The sequence below is a fragment of the Doryrhamphus excisus genome, linkage group LG17, assembly GCF_037039965.1.
Source record: "Doryrhamphus excisus strain RoL-2023G ecotype Guam linkage group LG17, RoL_Dexc_Guam_v1.1, whole genome shotgun sequence".
In the NCBI taxonomy this organism is placed as follows: Eukaryota; Metazoa; Chordata; class Actinopteri; order Syngnathiformes; family Syngnathidae; genus Doryrhamphus; species Doryrhamphus excisus.
The window spans coordinates 10,044,691-10,067,456 of NC_136373.1; the positions used below are offsets into that span (position 1 = coordinate 10,044,691).

A 22,766-nucleotide genomic window follows, 5' to 3' on the forward strand; every position below is an offset into this window, starting at 1 on the left:
CTTCAGAGAAAACAAAACAAAAATTAGCTTTGCTTGGGGTACACAAACCACTGGCATGCTGTAAGAACGGAGTTACCTCAAACAGCAGCGTGAGCAGCAGGATTCGAGTTGCCAGTTTGGAGGCCTGGGGCAGTGTGGCCATCTGCTTAGTCCATTCAGACACTGTCTTTGTGTCGCTGGTGGTCAGAGGCACAGCTGCCTTGATCAGCACGTCTGCTGCTTCCCACACCTACAACAGCATGCTGACACTTAGGATCGAACATGTGCCCAGTGTGATTGAGTCTTTGAATTAGGGTGGGGCGGTATGCCACTATAGATTCTTCCAATAAGAAAGGGACATTTACCGGTATAGCGACCTTATCTCCTATAACACAGCCCACCTTTCCCTCCAAGTCATCCCTTTCTTCCCTTGTGGGAACTACACTAAGCTAATTCATGCTAATAGTGGGGCTGCTATCATGCCATCTTGGGGCTGGATGATATATTGATATTTTTATATTGATATTTTTGAAATATGGATATTTATTTTAAGCATGGAGGGTACAGGCTGCCACGTCTGCGGTGGAAGATGCCAGCAAAGAATAAGCAGTAACTCAATATGGAGGTAGTATGAAGTTGGAGGTCGTATGAATATGAAGTTTTCCACGTTGGCCAGTGGATGTTAATCGCCATTGTTGTTAATTATACATTGGCAGTTAGATATATGGTACCGCTGTTGCTATGTAGTTCCCACTCACATTGAAATTGAAAAGAGTTGGCTTTATAAAGCCATATATTCTAAAGCAAACCATCCACTTCCATGTTTTTTCATACGCTTTTTAAAAATACAAATCAATTATGAAAATGTACTTGAATATATAAAGACTAAATATTTCTGTTCATGTTCAATGTTTGATACTTATATACTGGTTATTAATAGCTCTGAGAAATTTGTGGTGCTTAAGTAATTCATAAAAAGTTCATATCATAAAAACCCCATGGAGACTTTCAGACATTTCATCCAAGAACTTTGGTTAGTGCCCTCATGTAAACCATGGAAACTTTTTACAGCGTGGCCGGTGAAAACCCTCTGTTGGTGGAGGGACACCGCCCGCATTGCATCGGACGTCATGATGGGGGCAGTGTTGTCAAGGGTAACCATGATGATGGATGCTTCCGTGTCAGGTTGGGGAGCGAACTTGATGGGCCAAAGCTAGTTCTGGGCTCTGGCACTACAACATTTTCTGCTGTATCTGAGGGTCCGGCATGTCCTGGTGAAAACCAACAACACGACTGTGGCGGCATATAAATCACCAGCGGGGCACGGCAGGTCCTCTTATGGAGCTGCACAGCGGGACGAGTGGTTAGCACGCAGGCCTCACAGCTAGCAGACCCGAGTTCAATTCCACCCTTAGCCATCTCTGTGTGGAGTTTGCATGTTCTCCCCGAGCATGCGTGGGTTTTCTCAGGGTACTCCGGCTTCCTCCCCCATTCCAAAAACATGCTAGGTTAAATGGCGTCTCCAAATTGCCCATAGGTATGAATGTGGGTGGGAATGGTTGTTTGTCTATATGTGCCCTGTGATTGGCTGGCCACCAGTCCAGGGTGTACTCCGCCTCTCGCCCGAAGACAGCTGGGATAGGCTCCAGCACCCCCGCGACCCTTGTGAGGATAAGCGGTAGGAAATGAATGAATGAATGTTCCACAAGCGTTAACCCAAGGGGTGTATAATATGGATCAGGTACGCCCAAGCAGTTGCAGATCTCTTCGCCTCGCAGGTAAACCCAAAATTTCCACTGCTGTTCTCTCTATCAGACATGGGGGCACCTTTGTGGGTCCACAGCCTTATTTTGCGCCAACTCTGGCTATATTGATGGAGCGGGGCCTGTCACTGATTTTGGTGTCGCCCTAGTGGCTATCCAAGCATTGGGTCGCAGAGATTGTGCAGCTGCTGGAGGGGGGGATCCTGGCCTCTCCCTGCTTTCTCAGGCGAGAAGAGAGATTTACCACCCGCACACAGACCGGGTGGCTCTTTGGGCCTGGCCTGTGAGAAGTGGATTTTAAATGCTGCAGGTCTACCTGATGGGGTCATTGACACTATTCAGAGTGCAAGGGCTTCTTCCACACGATCCTTGAATAACAGCAAGTAGCATGTCTTGGAGGAATGGAGCTGTTCAAGGAGCATCATTTCTTATCAGTGCTCTGTAGTGGACCTGCTGTGTTTTGTACAGGACTTGGTGGAAAAGAGAAGAGCCAGTTTCTCTGCCTCTTATTCCCCCAGGATATGTCCGTGGTTACTGAATGACCTTTCAGGTCATCCATTCGAGCCACTTGAGGCTGTGGGTATGAAATTTGTCTCCATGAAGACGATGTTGCTCTTGGCCTTAACTGCAGCAAAGCGTGTGACCTTCAGGGCTTCTCCAAGCCCTGCTTGTCTGCAGTTTGCCTCAGGGCTGAGGGACCTTTCTGCGGCTCAAGCCTGCTTTTGTGTCTAAGGTGATGGACTCATCTTTTATGTGTTCCACTGTGAAGTTGAGGGCTTTTCATCCACATCCGTTTGCAACAACAGAAAAGCATAGGCTTAATGCTTTATGCCCCATAAGGGCATTGCACGTGTATGTTACGAGAATCCAGAAGAGGGGATCAGCTGTTTGTGTCATGGGCCACACCCCATAGGGGCAAGCCAGTCTCACTGGATTGTGGATCTCACTGGCCTATGCCTGCAAGGGGTTGTCACCTTCATGTTTGAGGGTCCATTCCACGAGAGGAGTGGCCACTTCTTGGGCCCTTTTCAAAGGGTTTCTGTGTGTGATATTTGCGCGGTAGCCTGCCGGGCTACACCTCACACGTTTGTCAAGTTTTATCATCTTGAAGTGTCTGCGCCTTCTGTGGCGCACACAGTGTTGGATACAGAGGCGTTTCTGCGTGTGTGAGCTACGCAAATTGAACTGAAGCGCTTAGCTTGTCTGCTGCAATCCAGGAGATGGCCATTATAGTGAAACCAATCCAAGTTAGAAAAAGAACTTTGGGTGGGTTACTCAAAGCAACCTTGGTATTTGATAGTGAGCTGTTTCAAAGATGCAGTCCTTGATAAGAAACCATGAGGAATGATTTGGAGGGAAAAGTGTGTTACAGGAGCGGGTGTGGCCTTGGGAACAGCTCGTCTTTCACTGACAAGATGTGTCATTGGAGCTTCTGCAGTGATACACCCAAGGTATCCCATCGTGAACCACCTCACTCTTAAACTCTCAAACAAGTTTAAATTGAGTAACCCAAAGTTTTTGTTTACATAAGTATAATATACAGATTCCAAACCCAGTCTTATTTGCACCCATGAAAATTTATAGATATGAAACCATAAAGACTGAAATCACAAACCTGGTGGACAACCTGGCCAAGGATTAGATCTCTGTACTCGAGGCCACTCCTTTTGATTGCAGTCATCAGCAGGTCACAGAGCCGGTACACTGTGTCGGGCAGCTCATCCAGAAGGTGGAAGCAGCCAGGAAGCATGGAGTCCGTGAAGGCATGAAGCTCTTGGGGATCCAGGGGTTCAGCCTCCATGAAGCGCTCCAAGCAGCGAGCCTCCTCCTCCTCTGCTCGTTCCCTAGCTCTCCTATCTTCTTCCTCACGCCGACGTGCTGCTTCCTGAGGGCACACCACAATAACTCAGCTCAAAGTTATTTGTGTCATTTTCCCCCAGCTACACATATTTTGTTTGAATGCAGCATGAACGCACCTCAGGGGAGTCTGAGCGCTGCTCCATACTGACCTCCTGCCCGAGAGACATTGCAATGGCCCTCATCATCTGGTCCTCTTCAGACATAGAGAGGTCCTGGACAGGAAAGGATAAGAGAGCTTGTAGCGCTAGCTTGAGTGATGATAATTTCATAAGAGGACTGTGTGTAAGTGTACACTATGTTGGAAGACCTTACCCTCACTGCTCCACCAAGGAGAGGCGGAGGGTGCGTAAGAAGATATTCTGTGGCCTGCTCCATGGTACTGGTGTTCAATAGGGCCTCCATGGCATGCTCTCTTGAGAAACCCATGTCCATCAGCTGTAATACAAATAGTGTTTGGATACATCAAAAAATACGTATACATACTGTATAAGGTGATGTAACCTGTAACCATATCGTGACAAAATGGAGATGTCTTTACGACCGTAACAATAATGATCATAGATATAACCATCAAATAGAGTGGTTCAAGACTCTTCATCCTTGCATTTAGCAAACATCAACTGCTTGTATTGTTTCTTGAATGGTCTCATCGTTGTGCATTGTTTGAGGTCCTTACTCAATCCCTTCCAAAGTTTGATTCCACATACTGAAATGCTGTGGCTTTTTAACCTTGTCCTCACATAGAAGTCTTTGACCTTTACTACTTCTTGAGATCATATTTCTCCTCTCTTGTAGAGGAAAAGTATTGGATGACATTTTTTAGCTAATAGGTTATTGTTAGCTTGATGCATTATTTTAATTGTTTGAAAATGAACTATATCAGCAAGTTTTAGTATATGATTTTAGAAATAAGGAGTTTGTATGTTCTCTATAGGTGGCATTATGGATTATCCTTACCAACCCCAAAATCTCCACACAATAAGTTAGATATGGTAGAACCAGAGAACAATAAAGAGTGTGGAGGGATTTTGGATTCAGAACAACTGGCACCAGATTATGTATTCAGACCTTTTGGTAATGGTCTGAGGCGCTGTGAGGTCACTGCCGATGTGATGTTGGGATTGCACTGCTGTTAATGCATTCGGATCAGAGTTAGAAGTGTCAGACTCCATGTTGGGAGGCTATTTTGACAGCCCAATATTAATACCAGATTGTACTATAACGTACAAAAATCAATGGTTATTCTATTGTACTCAATATTCTATTACCTTTTGAAACATAAACCTTTTTATTTATATGGTGGCCAAGATAGCAATATCAGTACTTCAAATAATATATGGCCTACCTGTGTAAGCTGAGCCTGGTTAACCTGGGGATCACGGCGTGGTGTGGAATTAGTAGAATCTTCAGCTGATGCACTAGCCGGCCCTCCAGTCGTTGTTCCAGTGGCTGCTGGTGTCTCTCCGCTGGATGTTGGTACTCCAGGGGCTCCGCTTGGTCCCAGAGAACCAGAAGGAGCCCCCTCGTCGTCTGGACGCACTGTCCCCTCTCTCTCTTTGGCCAGGCGCTCCTGAATGACTGGTTCCCCCCGCAAGATGTGGCAAAGGATGGCCAGCATGGATTCAGCCATCCTGCCTCCGTAAACCTTCAGTGGCTTCCTGTTCCACAGACTGCGGATGCAACTGAAAGCAGCCTGTATATGTGAGAGCAAGAAACATTTTACATCAGCATAATGTCGTCTTACTAGTGTGCCCTGTCCGATTTAGTCCATATATCAACGTTTCTCTGTTTATTTCCGTGTTAATTTCAGGTGATCAGTATCTGATGTCACAACTCACCTTCTGGGTAACGATGAGGAACCGAAGGGCACTGAACTGGGGCATGGTGGGAGTCACCCCAAGCATTTTAGCTGGCAGAGAGTGTGGCGAGTCCAGCACAGTGCTTGGATTCACCATTTTCTCTACCAGCATTAACCAAGCATCCAGGAACTCCCCTGTCCCATCAGGCAGCTCAGTGTGCTCCAGACCCTCGGACACAGGAACCTTTCCACCCATTGACAGGGCCCAGTTGAATGTCCTGCACAAATGTAAAACAACCAGTGAAATCAATGTTGTGTTTGACAACACAATATCTGAACATACATAAATGGATAACTAAGGGTGTCGTGTCACAGGCTCTCACAAGGTTGAAATATGACATGATTTCTCGTTCATAAAAATAAAATTTTTAAAAAATGTGTCTTGTGGGCACTAGGTCTGGGACAATATATGAATAAATAAGTAACAAGAAATGATGAAAAAAGTTGATAATTTAGAGGGGCCTCAATATATTACATGTATATGTGTGTCTTGTTTTCCTCGTCTCGCACCTCCAAACAGGCAGGTAGAGAGTTCACTCTGTATTGTATTTGCTCTAGATAACAATGGCATGAACGGGGTGAGCCCCTTTGTCCACCACAGTCTCTTTGTTTCGGTGGGAGGAGGCAGGGCCACTGGCATATACACAAAATGCAGCAGTGTGGCCTCGTGGGTTTAGTAATTAGTAGTTTGCCTAATATCAATTTCTCATTGTGCTTCTCTTTAAAGTATGATTAAAATCTTGTCCCGTCCTCAAAGACACAAAGTCATGTATCGTTTCGTCCTGTGAGTGCCTTGTGACACCCATTGTATAACAGAATTCAAACAAAATTTACTTACTCAAATAAGGCATCATGCCCGCCAGAGCAGAAAAACTTTTGCAGCATGAGGTGGTAGGGGTACTTTCTCTCGTCAAACAACATAGGTGATGTGAAGCCCACAGAGCAAATGAAGAAAGTGAGCCTGCAAGATGGGAGGCCACATCAACACTACTGTATGAAACCCTTTCCAATAACCCATATTAGAAGCTACACGTGACCAGTTGCAAAAGATTCCTGGTACCTGAAACGAGGGGTGGGTGTGTACGGTGGGGGCAGCCAACTCAGACCCTTGGTGAGGAGCTTAGTGAGAGCAGAAGCCGTGGCTCGGGCAGCAGGCGTGGGTGTGGTGCCTGTGCTTGTGGCGTGGTGGGAGCGACGTTGACGCACGGGGGAGCCCACACACAACTTGACCAGTAGGCCAAAAAGCTCAGCCAGAGCCCTCCCGAGTCGAGAAGATGCTGAAGGACAACAGTGAAAGACATTATAGGTGGACAAGTTCAGCAGGTTTAGTACTTGATATAAAACTCAACTCACCCGAGAGGAGGGGTTTGATCTGTTTAATGCGTGTTGCCATTGCTGGGGTGAGCTTGGACTTAGCCTTAGGATCTGTTGAAACAGGTTCATCTGTCTCCATGGGAGCCAAGCTGTCCCCATCTAAACTCATGCTTTCCAATAGTCCACCAGTAGAAGACTCTACAGGCACTGCCTCTGAATCTGCTTGACAAAAGTACATAACGGGGAAGGCATGATGAAAGGGTCCCCCCTAAGATTCATAGAATAACCTGACTACAGTATAGAAATGATATGAATATATTACCAGCTCTTCTTGAGCCAGAGGCCGCTGTATTTGCAGCACTACTAGACGGTTTCTCCTCTTTGGGTAACAGTTTCTGCATGTCAGCTTGCCCAAACTCACAGCCTGGAGGTAGACTGGGGGAGGAAATGAAGCGTTGGGATGGGTAACGTGTGCTACATTGTTCAAATAAAAGGCATCATTCTTTGAAATTATACCTGTTAGGCGTGCAAAGGGAGAGCAGAACAGTACTCTCCCATACAAGTGAACAGTAGAGCTGACTCAGCTTGTTGAGAACACTTAAGCCCAACTGGGAGCCCCACTGATTAACTGAGATTGCCCTGATCTCACTCTGTTCAAAGATAGAAGAGACACGTTTTGAGATACTGGGACTCCTGGAGAACATTACTGGTGAATATCAGACATCTTTCTTGGCCATCTGTTCCAGCTGAGTAAGCTGACAATGGCGTTTCATACTTTACCAGTATAACAGCAAAAAGCTAATAATGAAATACACTCAAATCTCGACCTACCTGTCCTACTCGGCAGGTGTGGACAAACATCAAGATGTAGGCATGTGCTGCAGTAAGAGCGTGCAGCAGTGGCGTAGCACGAGCCGACAATGTGGCGTCCGTCACATGCCCAGCATTAGCCAGTTCTCTCAGAAGAACCGATCCACCAGGCACCTCAATTGGCCGATGTAGGGCCTCAAGGGATGTTAGAATAGTGTCCAGTTGGCACAGTCCCTCTTGAAGTACCTTAGGCTCATGTGAGAGAGTCTAGAACAATGGGAGAAGCAGGAAGTATGCTTAGAGAAAGTGAAACATAATTTAAAGGGAACCTATTATGCTCATTTGTCCACCCTTTGACCTTTTCCATCCACACAATAACCCGCAGAGCAAACTTTAGATTTAGCAGAATCAAAATCACCTATTCCAGCATAATTTCTTTTTTAATTGTGCTTCCCGCCAACTATTTGAATTTATTCCACCCACGGCCCACCTGTGGCGATGCCCACCCCGCTGTGATTGGTCACATGCAAAAAAAGTGCTTCCTAACTGTGACCAATGTAAGGAATTCCGCCCCCCTGACATTACAATGGTGAAGTTTTACCGCGCCTTTTCAAACGGAGTATTTTGAGCCATCCGAAACTTCTTTCAGTGTTCACTTCCAAATGCACAAACCTCATTATCTGAAACTTTGGAATCATTTAAAAGGAGAATACACCATTCTAACTACATTCATAGGCCAGAAAAGTGGGAAAAGCATAATAGGTCTCCTTTAATTTTTGGATACTGTTCCCGATGCTCACCAAAATGGATTTGCATACACCAGCAACAGCTTGGCAGGCAGCTGAAGTAGGAAAGTCTATGGGCAGGTTGGGCAGACCCAGAATGGAGACCAGAGGGAGCAGGCCCTTCTGGTTCACAAACTCCTGACAGTGATCATCTGTGGTATTGTTGCTAAGTATGGATTCCACAAACTTCATCTGGAAAACAAGACAACACTGTTACATCTGAAAAGGAAACTTGGAATTATGCTTAAAGGGATAGTTTGAATGTTTTGACATGAAGTTGTACGACACCCCCATAAGCAGTGAAGTCAGTCAACAGCGACTGGGATTTCGGTGTGGAGGAAAGTCTGATGGCACCTGATGCATTTTTGTGATGCAAACGTATGATGCTTTTGAAGGCATATTGTTTAGAGAAGCCAAACTCTTAACTGTCCCCAGCAACTAGATGGAACACCCAAATCCCACCAGAACTGGGCTCAGGACACTGGGAGGGAATACAACTTCATGTCAAAAAATCCAAACTATCCGTTCAAGACTAAACACCCACCACATTCAAAATATAATCCATCAGAGGAATTGGTATCCGCTCCTCAGTGCCCACCACCCTGAAAGGAGGGACACAATTAAAATGACAATTACAACAATACAAACTGAAATGCAGAAAATAATAATTTAAATAAACAACTATCAAGAGCTGCTGCCCAACTGTGATATAAACTCAGTGTCATACAGTTCAAGTGGCACTGACTGTCTGTTGCTCTCTGGTTCCCCCTGCTGCTGGCTAAACGTGTGGAGAGCCTCTTCTTCCTCTTCATCCTCACTTGACGCTTCTTCAGCAGCGTGGCTGGATCGTGCTGGTGGTACAGCCACGGTACCATCAGCTTTCTGGATAGACGGTTTCTGGCAGACGTACTCAGGGGCTCGACCCAAATTGCAGATCTCCTCCAGCAACTATCACAGCAAGGAATGTTTAATTAGCTTGCCGAATGACCGGGTGATACAAGAAAGCATGCCTGAATTACTACCTTAATAATTGCAGTAGTGGCATCTGTCTTCAATGTTGGTTGGTGTCTCATTAGCTCATCTACAGCACTTCCTAAATTGGATGCAGTGTCACCTGGAGGTGGACATCAAATAACTAACTCAAGCAGACACAGGCATATAAAACACATCATAGGTGGGGGGCTATTGACATAATGTCATTGTTGTATTCCCATAATACATTAGCAAGCAATGTGATTGCAAAAGTGTCTTTTACATGGGAATGGGCCCACATCTGCATTCACTGCTCCTGAATGCTGATCTTAATCTGTCAGACCAAGTGCATACAGTAAAGTCTTGTTATATCGATATTCTGGGGAGTCGGAAAAAATACCGATACAACTGGACTTTCCATATATCCAATCCTGCGCCGAACTGCATTAAAAGTGGGCAATAATGCACTCGACATTGTTCTATAGTATAGAACAATGTCGAGCAGCTTAAATCAATCTTTGCTTAAGGATTTCAATACCAAAAAAGAACACGGCGAACGGCTGCTTCCAGTCAACTTTATTTTTCACACTTCCACCACCAGAGCGCAGCACACACACCGATTCCCGCACTTCCTGGTTCACAGGTCATGCTCAACCCGCCCCACATAGCTGGCCAAACACATGCCTGCAACAGAAGAACCAACGAACACCAGCATGTACATATGAAAAACAGTGATTATTGCAAGCGATAAAAAGATATCTGAATACAACAATTAAATACATGTATTTGTACGCTTGTGTCTTCGTTGGAATAGGTGTGTATGCTATGTCAGTTGGTTCTTCTGTTGCAGGCATGTGTTTGGCCAGCTATGTGGGGCGGGTTGAGCATGACCTGTGAACCAGGAAGTGCGGGAATCGGTGTGTGTGCTGCGCTCTGGTGGTGGAAGTGTGAAAAATAAAGTTGACTGGAAGCAGCCGTTCGCCGTGTTCTTTTTTGGTATTGAAATCCTTAAGCAAAGATTGATTTAAGCTGCTTTTGTATCGATATAAGCAGGCCAAATTGGCTGGCGGGAGATGAAAAGGGCATCGTAGTAACCGGATTATCATAATAACCGGGTATCGTACTAACGGAACTAATTATATCATAAAAGACTAGAAATTTGCCGGGAAATGAAAATAGTATCGTAGTAGTAATTCGTTATAACCGATATCGATATAACGAGACTTTACTGTATGAGATGTTAAGAAGCAGTGTTTGCAATGCAAACAGCCACCTACTACATGAAGTTGCAAGGAAAAGATACATATATTTCCCATTTCTGATTGTAGCCACACCTCACTTGAGGGGTTGAGGTCTGTAGCTTCTCACAGGGTGAACAGGTGGAGTCAACTCTATTTGTGGTGGCCACGGCACTGCATAGCATACAGATCCACTCACCTAGTGGGTCAGAACTGCGTCGACGTCGCATTGCAGGTAGGTAGTCTGGAGACAAGAGCACTTTGAAGAGGCGCTCAAAGGGCTGACACTGAACAAAAGAATGGAGGCCTCTGGCATTCAAGCAGAGGGCACTGAACACATTAGGAAGAGACCCTAAGACTTCACGTGTGGCGGGGACCTGGATTAAAGAATCCATAAAGAAACAGTCAATTAGAAAAGTCAGATACAAGCAGTCCAGTGTGATGTCATTATCGAGGGCTATAAATAAGATATATATATTACTACTACTGTAAATACTGGACAAAAGAAGTCCCAACAAGAAGAATGAGTTGGCCAGATATCTCCACTTAGGGTCAGAGGAGGTATACACCAGATCAGTCACTGGTGGATATCTTTTTAAAAACGCCTCAAAATGCAGCTCTTTGGAACTGCTTGAAACTCACATCTTTGATGAGAAGTGCATGAAGCATAACATCAGTAAGACCATTATCCTGCAGGGAGGAAAGCAGAGATGGCTCCTGGAACACAAACACCGTCACAACCTCGGTTGCTACAAACCCAAAAGAACAAGAAGGGAAAAATATTATTGTTGTTACAACAAGCAGTGAAATGGCAACAGCTACAATGATCTTTCTTGGAGGTGTTGGAATTCATTGAAGCTTGAACATGAACTCACCAAGAAGGAACAGTGAGGGTCCATAATATTCTGCATTACTGATGATGTGCTTGAGTGAGGTAGGCAAGGATCCATCCATTACTTGCAAAAACAATAAGCCATCACACCAATATCAGCAACAAACATAACATCATATATAGCCAAACCCCTGTTTTCCAATGCTTTGCCTCGGTTCTCATACATTGTCTTGGTTATTGTACAAAACGGTAAAAATATAAAAAATAAATATCAGTGGTATGCAGTCAAAGCTGGGAAAACCTTCAGATTATGTTGCATTCAAAGTATGTCTGAGGTTGCCTGACCCTTTAATCACTGAGCTGTTCCATTTATGCTCATCACATTTGGCTGACTGCTAAATGTGCAAGCACCGGTGTGATGGGGAAAATCCTTCCAACAGTTGACAGTATTGTAAGTCAGGCATATTGGTTACTATATGAAGATATACATATTGGTACAATATTATAGCAAAGCTGTTGCTCTGTTGGCGATGGCGGTGGGAAACTCCACCGTGAAGCATATTTCTATACTGGCTTTAACGGTGTTTGGTGGAAAAAAATACTGCCGGCTCAATGAATGCCCAGGTTAAATCTTGTGGTATTAATAAAAATTTCGAAATACTACTCCTAGCATTTCTTGTTTAATCCGAAATATTGGATCACACTATGGTATCCTGCAAGGCACACTCAAATGAGAATGTTACACATCCTAGTCTGTGGGCACATCGATAAGTTCCGTCCTGGCCAAGAAATACAAATCATGGAAGCTAAATGCTTCCCAAGGGATCAAATGAAGGAAGATGTTTTGGGGAAGTACTTATTGTCATGGATCCCCTTCTTTCAGCTCCCATCCTCCACATTGTGATGTTTAACGTCAATTTAGCCATCTCTTTATTTCACATTCTTTTCTGCATGTAAAACTGGAACTATTCTCTATACCATTTATTTGTTGTTAATATTTTTGGTGTCTAGAAGGGCTTAATGTGATTGACATTTCCTATGAGAGAAATGTTGTCTTTTATCAGCATGCTTTTGTCAGAGCCTTTCGTGTAAATTTACTAAAACCGAGGTAACACTATGAATGTATCTATGACTCTGAATGTCGAGGATGTAATTGACTCACCATGGCGGATGCCATCAGAAAAGGCAGGATCTTGGATGGCTTTCTTCAAGAAATTGAGCATTGATTTTAAAAGAGCTGCCCTTTGGGGAATACACTGCATACCTAGAGGAACAGTAGAGGTACAGTACATATTCTAAAAATTAGTTCGGTATTATATTACAGTATATAATACTACTTCAATAGCAGCTAGTGTGTCTACCTGCACGAGGCGTGTTGGCAGTGCTGCTCTGTGCTCTCTGGTCCACCTCTGGTCTGGAACCAGAAGACATTGATGGTCCAGGGCTGCTTTCCATGGCAACTTCTGACGCTGTTAATTATATGAGCTCAGCACATTTCCAACAATTGCCATTTCTGACTATGAATTAGCCATAGCCGATATGGCCAAAAATCCATATTCAGATAGAGGTACTACTCAGATTTTAGAATATCCTGAAAACATTGCATTTCTACAGTTCGACTTAAAAGGTGAATTTCACATACTATAGAAATGCATAATATGCAAATCAATATATTTCAAGTTTTGATTTCTTTGGATTTTGCTGACCAGGTCCTGCAGCTTAAAAAGCTCAAATTGAAAACTCACAAAATTAGAATATTACAGAAGGCAATGTAGAGAAGGATTTTAAATACAAGAAGTGGGGTCTCCAAAACTAAACCCTTGTACTTGTATTTAGGACCAAGTAGCTGCTTTTATCCGGCGTGTCATGGATGCTACCAGTTTGTGGTATATCTCAGGGGTTATGGAAGACCAGTATTCATGGTCTTTCACTTCTTTGTTTGGCCATACAGTTTTCTCTTGACAATGCCCCACAGATTTTCTGTGGGGTTCAGGTCAGGTGAGTTTGCAGCCCAATCAAGCATGGGCTTCCCATGGTTGTTGAACCAGGACTTTTATCAGTGTGAGAGGGTGCCAAGTCCTGCTGGAAGATGAAGTTTTATTAACGGCTTCATGAGGTGCTGTGGTTATGTTAGACTTAATGAAGCCCAGAGGACCAACACCAGCAGCTGGCATGGATCCCCAAGTCATTCTAGACTGGGGAAACCTTCATGCATCGCCTATAGTGCTCTTCTCCAGTCTTCCTCCAGACTCTGGGACCTTTGTTGCCAAATCAGATGCAAAACTTGCTCTCATCAGAAAAACAGGACATTTGATTTGATTTTATTTTCTCCTGGCCATGAAGGCCCAGCATCAGTCCACTCCTTATGAAGTTCCCCCACACTTTTCAACGGCCCTCTCCGGACCACCCTCTCCAGTCTGGGTCAGCTCTTCAGCTTGTATCCAATTTCCTTCCACACTTCTTCCTCCCACTTGACTGTCCATTCATGAACACCCAGGTTCTGTTGTTCGCTCTGTCTGTGTCCTTTTGCATGGAGGATGATTAGCGGTCTTCCCCATGTCTGAGCCAACCTGAGAGACTTTTTAAAGGTTCAGGACCCTTTTGCAGATGTTTTGATTACAATTTGACTCTTTGAACCTACAAAATTGAAGCTTTTCACAGTGCTCTAACTTTGAGTCTGTGGTTTTAATAAGCTGACAATCTTAATCAGCAAAGTTACAACAAGGAAATATGTCAGTTTGTGTGTAATGGTGCAATAAAACTTAATTTATGTTAAATTGCCAGTTTTACTTGATATTCTACTTTTTTGGGTAGTACCTGTATATGTAAATTGCATCCTGTTATGATAAAGATATATATATTCTGTGGCATATACATTATTTTCACATTTCAATGAATCAATCAACCGATCAATTGGTTTATACCAGGGGTGCTCATTAAGTCGATCGCGATCTACCGGTCGATCACGGAGGTGGTACTGGTCGATCGCGGCGTGACATTAAAAAAATATCATCCTAGCATCAATGCAGTCACTTGATTGATATACAGGGCAGCCATTCAGATGACAACTGAATGTTGCCCTTCGGGTGACCAAGCAAATCAAACAACGTCTCTAAGTGCAGCAGAACTTACGATGTCAGCCTATCATCCATCCCCGTTACTTGATTGACATACAGGACAACCAGTCAGATGACAACTGAATTTTGACCTTTAGGTCACCGCTCATGCGTAAACAACGATGCAAAGTGCTAAGCTAGTCGGCGAATTGCGTCAGATTTTAAGCCCTCGCTAAAGTTTATGGTCACTAAAATGAGTGAAGTAGCTGGACCAAGTAAAAAGGCAAAAACATATCACTTCCATACGGAAGAGGAGGTGGACTTTTTTTTTCCACAATATCTTTTTCGAAGTGCGTTTGCCTGGCTAACCTGGCTATCAGCAGCTACTGTCCGGACTATGCATCCCTGGCTGATTCAATTCAGTGCAAGTCATCAAAGTAAACTCAGGTAATTACAAAAAATGTTAATAGTTAATTATGTGTGTTTTGCAATATTGGCTCATTTGGTTATGTAAGGTACATCAACATACATTGTACGTACAAATAATCCTCAATACATTTGAAAATAAATAGATGTTTTGCATTTTTGTAGTGGGTAGATCATTTTGACTCGGTCATTTTAAAAGTAGCTCGCATGCTGAAAAAGTGTGAGCACCCCTGGTTTATACGGTACCTCTCAACAGTTGTGAGATACCTTTTATGCATCTCATGGTCGTATTCAGAAATGAAAAACACAACTGACTGGTTCCCCACATGGGGAAGCACTTGGCGACAGAGGCAAGTGAAGAAACCTTGAGGAGAACCCAGGCTCTGTGGGGCGGCCATCTGTCTTGACCAGTTGGGTTCAAGTAGATATTGTCTAGTTATAGCGCGTCACATCCCATAGTTTAGCGTATCAGGGGTGACTTCTAACTAACAGTATGCTTTACAAAAAAAAACAAAGATACGTTTTGAGTTAAAAAGGAGTGGCAAGTCAGTTAATTCTGGGAGCGCAGTGTTCTCTCCTGGGTTGATTGGGTTCTATGGGCTCTTGAAGATATACTGGTGCCTGACTGTAGTGCTTTATATGCAAGAAGAATTTTAAACTCTACTCTAAATGTGACAGGTCATCAGTGCAGTGAGGCTAATACGGGTGAGATATCATCTCCCCTTCTGGTTTGGGTTAAGTAACCTGCCGTAGTATTTGACAGTTATATACATATATATACACAGTTATAGACAGTTATATATACAATAATTCAAATTGGAGGTCACAAAGGCATGAGCAAGTTTTTCTGATTTCATTTGCTGTTTCTGACACTAAAGTAAAGATCTTCATTGACGACTACACTGTACTGTGGGGGGCCAGTGCAAGACCATCTCGGGCATTAGTAACATATTATATGTATTATATATATATATATATATATATATATCTGAGGTAGTGCTGGGCGATATGACCTCAAATGACCACAATAAATTGGGCAGTTTTACCTTGATAACGATAAATGCACAATAAATCCCCGACCACTATCTTTGCCATCTGAAAATAAATGCAGGAAATTCAAAATAACTGCTTTTTGTTGATTTATTGCCCACACATTACTTTGATTGAGACAGAATGGATGGGTGGAGTCCCGTGACTTAAGGGGAATGGACATAGCATACCAGCACACAAAGTCAAAACAGACCAAAGAAGAAAATGACTTATTTTCTTACTCTATTAAAACACACAATTTACCGACATGGTCAAAAAAATGACAGTTATTGTAGTTCAATTTGGTGAAGTTACATTTTCGGTTTATCGCCCAGGCCTACTCTGAGTTGTGGGGACAAAGCTTTGTTTCAAAAGTGGTTCCAGGTTACAAAGACTCCTCCTGTGGTCGCTGATGTATGTATTGGTGTAATGTATTTTTTTAGTGTTAATTCCCAATGTCTGGTATGCGTTTCGTATTATTCTCTATCTAGACTAGTTCATCATCTTGCTAGTTTTCTGTCCAAAGCCTGTTGCTCTGCTGTAATGCATTTCCTGCTAGATCTCTGTTAAATTGTACTAAGCACTAATTCTGTTTTGGTGACTTTACATACAAGCTGGCTTTGTGCTGAGCACAGCTTCTTTCATTGTTGTCCTTCAGTGATAGTGGTGCCAACATGGATTGCTAAAGGACATACTTTGGCCACTGTAGCTTCAGGTCTATTACATTTACGCCGACTTGGGGCCTGTTACAGCTTTGCGGGGCGCAGCTAGATTGCATCATCAAAATGCATTATCGTGCTAGATTTAGACTTAGACAGACTGTATTGATCCACAAGGGAAACTGCTTAGCTGCAGTCACTGAATAGTAGAAGAAAAACACTCCTATAAAATGGCAATAATACGCATAAAATATATAAAACAGAAATAAGGTAAAATATCCAAGATTCATATATTTTAAAAATATCTAAATGAATACAACTATATTTACACTATATAGAAACGGAGGGCAGAAAACAGATTAAAATCTCCATCGTAGGCCATACATAGTTTCTATTGCCACCCTAGTACAAACATGAATCTAATGAACTCGTGTTATTGGGTTTTACTCTTTACGCTGGAAAGTAAAACCAATTAATGCGTCACGGTAAAGTTGACTTACTTTCCATGTCTGTGTCCATGTCCTCAGACTCCACAGCAGTGCTTGGCCTCTGGATCTTTGGCTTGATGACAAATGGGCACTCTTTCCTCGACAGGTCCACCTCATGCTTCATGTGTCAAATGCAGGATATGAAACTAGGTAAATATGAATATTTGAAGAGCAGGCAATAATTCTGTGTGTTGGAAACAAGAGGAAAAGGCCAACCTCCAGCCTGGAGATGAAGATGGAAAGGCCACTGTGGGACTGGAAAGCAGCCATGTCAAGGTTGGTGATGAGATCTACAACCCGAACAGCTCTCGTAACAAAGGTGATCTGATCCTGCTCGTCACCAAGAAATTTGATCACCTACAAAAAGGATGTGATGAAATGAAGAAACCAGCTTTGATAACGCAGGTGTAGACAAGCAGGAGCAGTGCATACCTTTAAGAGGGCTTCCATCATTCCACAGGAGACAAGGGCTTCACCTCCAGCATCATAGCTGGCCAAATGATAGAGAAAGGAGAAGAGTGCAGTGGCAAACTGGTGGGGGTAAGGCTCCATCAATGGATCTAGAAAAAATGAAGTATTCTTTGTATTAGATGCCAAACCATCCGCTATCAAAAAAGGACACCCACCAATCATTGCTTGTATACAGTTGCGAACCAACACAGGCAAGAAGCCATGGTAGGAAGCAGTGCCAGTGCAGTCGATGATGTTGGAAAGCTTGGGTGTCCTCTCCAAGTGGACAATGGAGGTCAAAGTGCGCAGAGATGCAGCCTTGATATCCTGGAACGCAATAATGTGTTTAACTTTCCAGTGCCTGCATATTATGCAATATGGGATGAGGTGGGGGAATTGTGACGTGCCAGAGAAAGCCATTTATCACTCACCACGAGTTGTTTGTCTGTAATCTGTAATACATCCACCAACTCCTCTATTAGGCCATTATAAAGAATACTATTGGTCGACTCTTGAAGTGCATTGGAATACACTGCAAAGACATAAAAAGCATTTAGCCTTTGGAACTTGAGGTCCCTTTAGACTGTATCTGAATTGGGAAGCTTCAACTCACCCAATATAGAGATGGCATGCAGTCTGGCCTGCACCGCCTGCAGCCTCTTCTTGTGATTTGAAAAGCCATGAGCCAGTCGAATGTGTGTGAAAAGCAGTGTCTGCTTGTCTTTAGGGATGTTGTACATTACTGTGAGAGACTCCATAATCTCAGACGGACTGTCAGAAATCTGGGAAAAACCACCATGTTTAAAATGAAGCACTCCCTATAGTCATTACTGCAGCGGTCACGCTGCCATTCTGGCACATACCTTGTCAAGTTGTTCAATATGAATATAGTGTAGTGTGTTACTACTCGTCTGTTGAAGATAGTTTACACAGTGTAAATACATAACATGAAGCACAATAATACATATGGCAAAAAAAGATTTGTCTTTACCTTCCTCTCAACTTTGACCTCAGGACCTGGTTCAGCATAAAACTCAAAGTGCAGTGTAGTGGCACTGGGAGGGTACTTCTGAAGGGAGGACATTGCAACTTATTAAATCTCATCTGACAGTTTTTTATCGGGCCGGAACGATTCAGCCAGCGGTGTCTAAAGTGTGGGCGTGGAACGTTAGCTAGTTTTCATTGCTTGTGTCTTATTCAAAATGATAAACATGGCCTGCATTAGAACATTTCAAAGGATATGGGGGGCTATACTAAAAGACTGAGGGTTATCAAACAAGCAGCAACCACATTGTTTTATTTAAGCCTTTATAATGTTTTGAACTAATTTGTATTGCTTATTGTGTGTTTAATCAATAAACAGGGAATAAGTAGTAGGTCATTTCCAGATCCTTACCGTCATGAGAAGATCTCTACAGCACTCGGCTAGGCCAAAGCCGTTCTCTTTTCCACCCCAGCTCTAATGGAGGTGAACAGAGACACTAAACAATGCATATTTTCTTGAGGGGTAGATGGTTGTACTGCATTAACAAAACATTCATATTCACTCAACCTCGGCCAGATGTTGCAGACGAGCCAGTAGAGGTGTTCTTTTGTCAGATCCTAGTCTTGTGATGTAGTTGGAACGCTTACTGAACACATACAGCAGGTTCAGGACAGACAGGACCACTTGCATGTCACATGACGCCAACAATGTTGTTAAGTGCTGCGATAGAGAGAACAACAGATATTGTTTTTCTTCTTCGTAAGCTGCTTTGGGTATTGTGACAACTGCATGTTTCAGAATACCCACTGTATTTATTTTAAGTATATCAAGTTAATCCCACCTCTATGGAGCTGTAAAGGTGTCTGGAGAAGCTGTACTCGATGAGCAAAGCTGTGAAGTTGAGCACTGCCAAAAGCAGGGCTTTGAGCTGTCCGTTGTCTGGCCGGTCACACACCAACAGCCATGACATGTTCTCCACTGTCTGGCCTGCATCACACAGAATGCCATCGAAGCGGTCCAGCAGATCCACCCAGTGGTACAACTCACACTATTAAGAACAGACCAATGTGAGTTTGCAAGTATTTCGGAGTCTAAGAAACAAAGCTTTGCCTAAGTTGATCAAAATTCCACCCCATCACCCTCATGCGCAACAGGACTTCACTCTGTGACATTAATGGAATGTAGTAACTGGCCTATGAGTTTCCAAAGATCAGCTTTTTGGGGCTCACCTTGCCAATATTCCAGGTCTTAATGTGCTGTAGCTCAACCAGCAGCTGTTCATCACTGCATGCCTTCAGCTTCTCTATTAGGATCCTACAGTCAGCGGGCTGTGGGTTTAGAGGGTGCACAAAGTTAAAAACAACAAGTCTACTTTTTCCTTCTTTTCTCAACAGAACAATATGTTTAGTGGCAACATGAGATGTCAGGATGTGGTCTACACCTGCTAAGAGTGTTTAATCTCAATTGGGAATGGCTGATTGAGGAGCCATAACTATGTCACACACACACACACACACACACACACACATATATGTGTGTTACTTTCGGCCAACACTAGAATGGCTACCAATAATGATAGACGAGTTATTAAGCATACTCACAGCTTCAGTAGGGGTTTTCTTTAACTTGCTCCGGTCCACCTTCATGGTTGCTAATCGGTTTGAAGCTCCTGTCGAAAAGTGCTGGTATTAGTAAATCACTTCTGATACTTTAGTTCAATGCTAAGGATGAAATGGATTAACAGCAGAAGACAAAATCTGAGATATACGTACAGAAATTGTTTTGGCAATACCCACTTAGCGGCATGTTTCAGTCACTTCATCTGAAAAGAGAAACCCAAATAAGAACATTGAGATGCAAACTCCGAATGTTAATGTTATGCATCAAATACTATCAAAATGATAGTATCAGTTGCACAACTCAATATTGTCAAACAAGTGGGCAAGTCTACCGTCATCTTGAATGTTTACAAACATCTAAAATGGCCAATAAAGGACTGAACATTCCTTCCAGAAAAATGAATAGTACTTAATAAAACATCATAAAAAAATCGGAAGTCACCTGGCAATGACTATTCATCACAAAGCAAACTGAAGAGTGCGCATTAGCCTGTGAGAAGCTAGAAACACACGACACCCAGTAAAATGAACCATTGCTCTCGATTATTCCGACAAAGTTGTGTGTGTATTGTTGTTGCCTGCGGCAAAAAGCTACGAAATTACATTAATCGCTTCCCTTTTGTTTACAACAATCATAAAACACTGACAGCTTAAAGTTATAGCTAGCAGGCTGGCTAGCTAGCTAATAGCATGCTAACACCGCCGCTAACAGCAGCGTGATGTTATTTGCTAAGCGGTAACAGCGAACCTCTCATAACTGTAGTTGCTAATAGCGTTGAAACCATTATTGATAGAAGATTCGATACATTCGAGGAAAGATCACACAAGCAATAAAGCTAAGGGCAACATTTGCTGTGAAGTTAGTGTTAGCCTGTGCCGCTTTGAAGTATGACAAGACACACTGTTCACTGCCTTAAAGTATCACCAGTTGTAGTGCAAGACGGCTTATTAACACGAAACACAAGTGTGTACTAAGAAGCACACATCTTGGACCAACGCTTGACAACACATTTCCGTTTTAACAATCTGAGTCGGAGCTGTCAATCCACAACTACGCGATTCACCACACTGTCCTGACCTGACTCTTTACTAATTTAGGTCCGGGCTGCACAGGCCTCAAAAGAGGCTCGCAGTTCCTCCTCCTTGTCCCGTCTCACCTCGCCTCATGGTAACAACTACACAGCAAACACCACTCGGGCAGCCGCGATGATTACATGCGTGTAAGTGAAATAACTGCAGCGATGTAACGTGTGTTGACCAAGGCTCAGCTTCTTACCCTGACTCATCAAGACAGTCGTAGCACACGCTAGCTTGTAAGCTAGCTGCGGCGAGTTGTTAGCAAGAGCAAATGCATAATAACTCGCTGAATCATCGTCGGACGGGACTAACGTGACACCGTGAAATGGGCTTGTAGGCTTGCGTTCGGGAGGAAAAATAAAATAGCGAAGAGGTTTAGGGCTCAGCAAAGAACACGAGTGACGCTGCCCGCGCGTGTACAGCGCACATAGGCACCAGCGTTTGAACCCGGACTCTTGAGTAGTGTGCAAAAAGTCACCAGTGCTAACAGGCGGACAAGCCTCTCATGACAGCCACCCATTTCCAGAGAAATGGCAATGCTGTAAACCCCCAACCACAATATTCCATGCCAATTATTACAGCACCTCCACGCATACAACATTGCTGTACTCTTACAATTACCACATTGTTCCCAACTGTATAATGTATATCTTCAGATATTATCCACAAAGTTGATGGTGACTGCTTTAATGGCATCCAATCAAATCATCACACAATAACTTTTATATATAGCTTTAAAAAATATTGTCCATCATCCATGATGTGAGACACGAACACACATCTTTCGCTTTTCTGCGCCTTCTAAAGATATAAAAACAGCTTAAAAAAGGCAGCTATTGAATGAATCTAATGGGTTGCAAATATTTCACTCATAGGCCCCATATGACCTGCATATTAAACGAGTTACATTAATTCTCCCCATGCGTGGGTTTCACCCCCCATGCCAACATTAACGTTAACTTCATTGGCCACTCCAAATTGTCCATAGGTATGAATGTGGGTGGGAACGGTTTGTCTATAGGTGCCCTGTGATTGGCTGGCCACCAGTCCAGGGTGTACCTCGTCCAAGGTCAGCTGGGATAGGCTCCATCATACCCGCGACCCTGGTGAGGATAAGCGCTATAGAAAATGGATGGAAACTGGCTAACTTTTCTAATGGATGTCAGCCTCTGGACACATTGCTACATCATCTTCAACAAACTGTAATGCCTGCGCTTGTGATTGAGGAAGATGTAGTCAAACATTCAATTCCAACTGCATATGAAGATATTTTGTACGGCTCTCTTGGTTACACAGACTGTAAACAGTGCTTTTATTTTGAAGTCCTCTGTGTGGTCAGAATGTCTGTACGGCGAGTATGCTGCCCGTCTTCGCTCCTTACAAACGGTGAAGATATACTCATCCAGCCTGAGTCACGCAACCACACCAGCATGTAAACGAAGCTAACCCTAGCGGGGTTAGCTTCCATCATCTTCCATCCACTCTCCCGAGGGACCGCAAACCTTCGCCAGTGTCTATCACCATTTCAACCTGTTTAGTTCAGCAGGAGGCGGTTTAGTGTTTATA

General features: G+C 43.5%; 1 protein-coding gene across 21 annotated transcripts in view; it reads right to left on the reverse strand.

Moving 5' to 3' along the window:
- The window catches only part of huwe1 (HECT, UBA and WWE domain containing E3 ubiquitin protein ligase 1), a 57,832-nt gene that overhangs the window by 27,514 nt on the left and 7,552 nt on the right, over positions 1-22,766 (reverse strand). For 11 of the 21 annotated variants that reach the window (XM_058085127.2, XM_058085123.2, XM_058085126.2 and 8 more), the window contains exons 2-36: positions 20,277-20,326; positions 20,106-20,173; positions 19,734-19,832; positions 19,346-19,552; positions 19,072-19,224; positions 18,916-18,978; positions 18,511-18,588; positions 18,383-18,430; positions 18,133-18,301; positions 17,951-18,051; positions 17,696-17,846; positions 17,502-17,629; positions 17,286-17,426; positions 17,082-17,187; positions 12,773-12,880; positions 12,574-12,675; positions 11,455-11,535; positions 11,222-11,328; positions 10,779-10,956; positions 9,392-9,483; positions 9,097-9,317; positions 8,914-8,971; positions 8,385-8,561; positions 7,606-7,851; positions 7,291-7,424; positions 7,097-7,209; positions 6,814-6,993; positions 6,521-6,737; positions 6,299-6,421; positions 5,441-5,678; positions 4,948-5,295; positions 3,915-4,037; positions 3,719-3,814; positions 3,358-3,627; positions 77-229 (exon numbers count right to left, since the gene is read on the reverse strand). In XM_058085127.2, coding sequence (XP_057941110.2) covers positions 77-229; positions 3,358-3,627; positions 3,719-3,814; positions 3,915-4,037; positions 4,948-5,295; positions 5,441-5,678; positions 6,299-6,421; positions 6,521-6,737; positions 6,814-6,993; positions 7,097-7,209; positions 7,291-7,424; positions 7,606-7,851; positions 8,385-8,561; positions 8,914-8,971; positions 9,097-9,317; positions 9,392-9,483; positions 10,779-10,956; positions 11,222-11,328; positions 11,455-11,535; positions 12,574-12,675; positions 12,773-12,880; positions 17,082-17,187; positions 17,286-17,426; positions 17,502-17,629; positions 17,696-17,846; positions 17,951-18,051; positions 18,133-18,301; positions 18,383-18,430; positions 18,511-18,588; positions 18,916-18,978; positions 19,072-19,224; positions 19,346-19,552; positions 19,734-19,832; positions 20,106-20,150 — 4,854 coding nt within the window. In that variant the 5' untranslated portion in view covers positions 20,151-20,173; positions 20,277-20,326. Of the gene's footprint in view, positions 1-76; positions 230-3,357; positions 3,628-3,718; positions 3,815-3,914; positions 4,038-4,947; positions 5,296-5,440; positions 5,679-6,298; positions 6,422-6,520; positions 6,738-6,813; positions 6,994-7,096; positions 7,210-7,290; positions 7,425-7,605; positions 7,852-8,384; positions 8,562-8,913; positions 8,972-9,096; positions 9,318-9,391; positions 9,484-10,778; positions 10,957-11,221; positions 11,329-11,454; positions 11,536-12,573; positions 12,676-12,772; positions 12,881-17,081; positions 17,188-17,285; positions 17,427-17,501; positions 17,630-17,695; positions 17,847-17,950; positions 18,052-18,132; positions 18,302-18,382; positions 18,431-18,510; positions 18,589-18,915; positions 18,979-19,071; positions 19,225-19,345; positions 19,553-19,733; positions 19,833-20,105; positions 20,174-20,276; positions 20,327-20,565; positions 21,083-21,201; positions 21,232-21,399; positions 21,665-22,766 lie in introns of those variants that run through there. The other 10 variants (XM_078798220.1, XM_078798219.1, XM_058085129.2 and 7 more) reach the window with 7 other exon arrangements.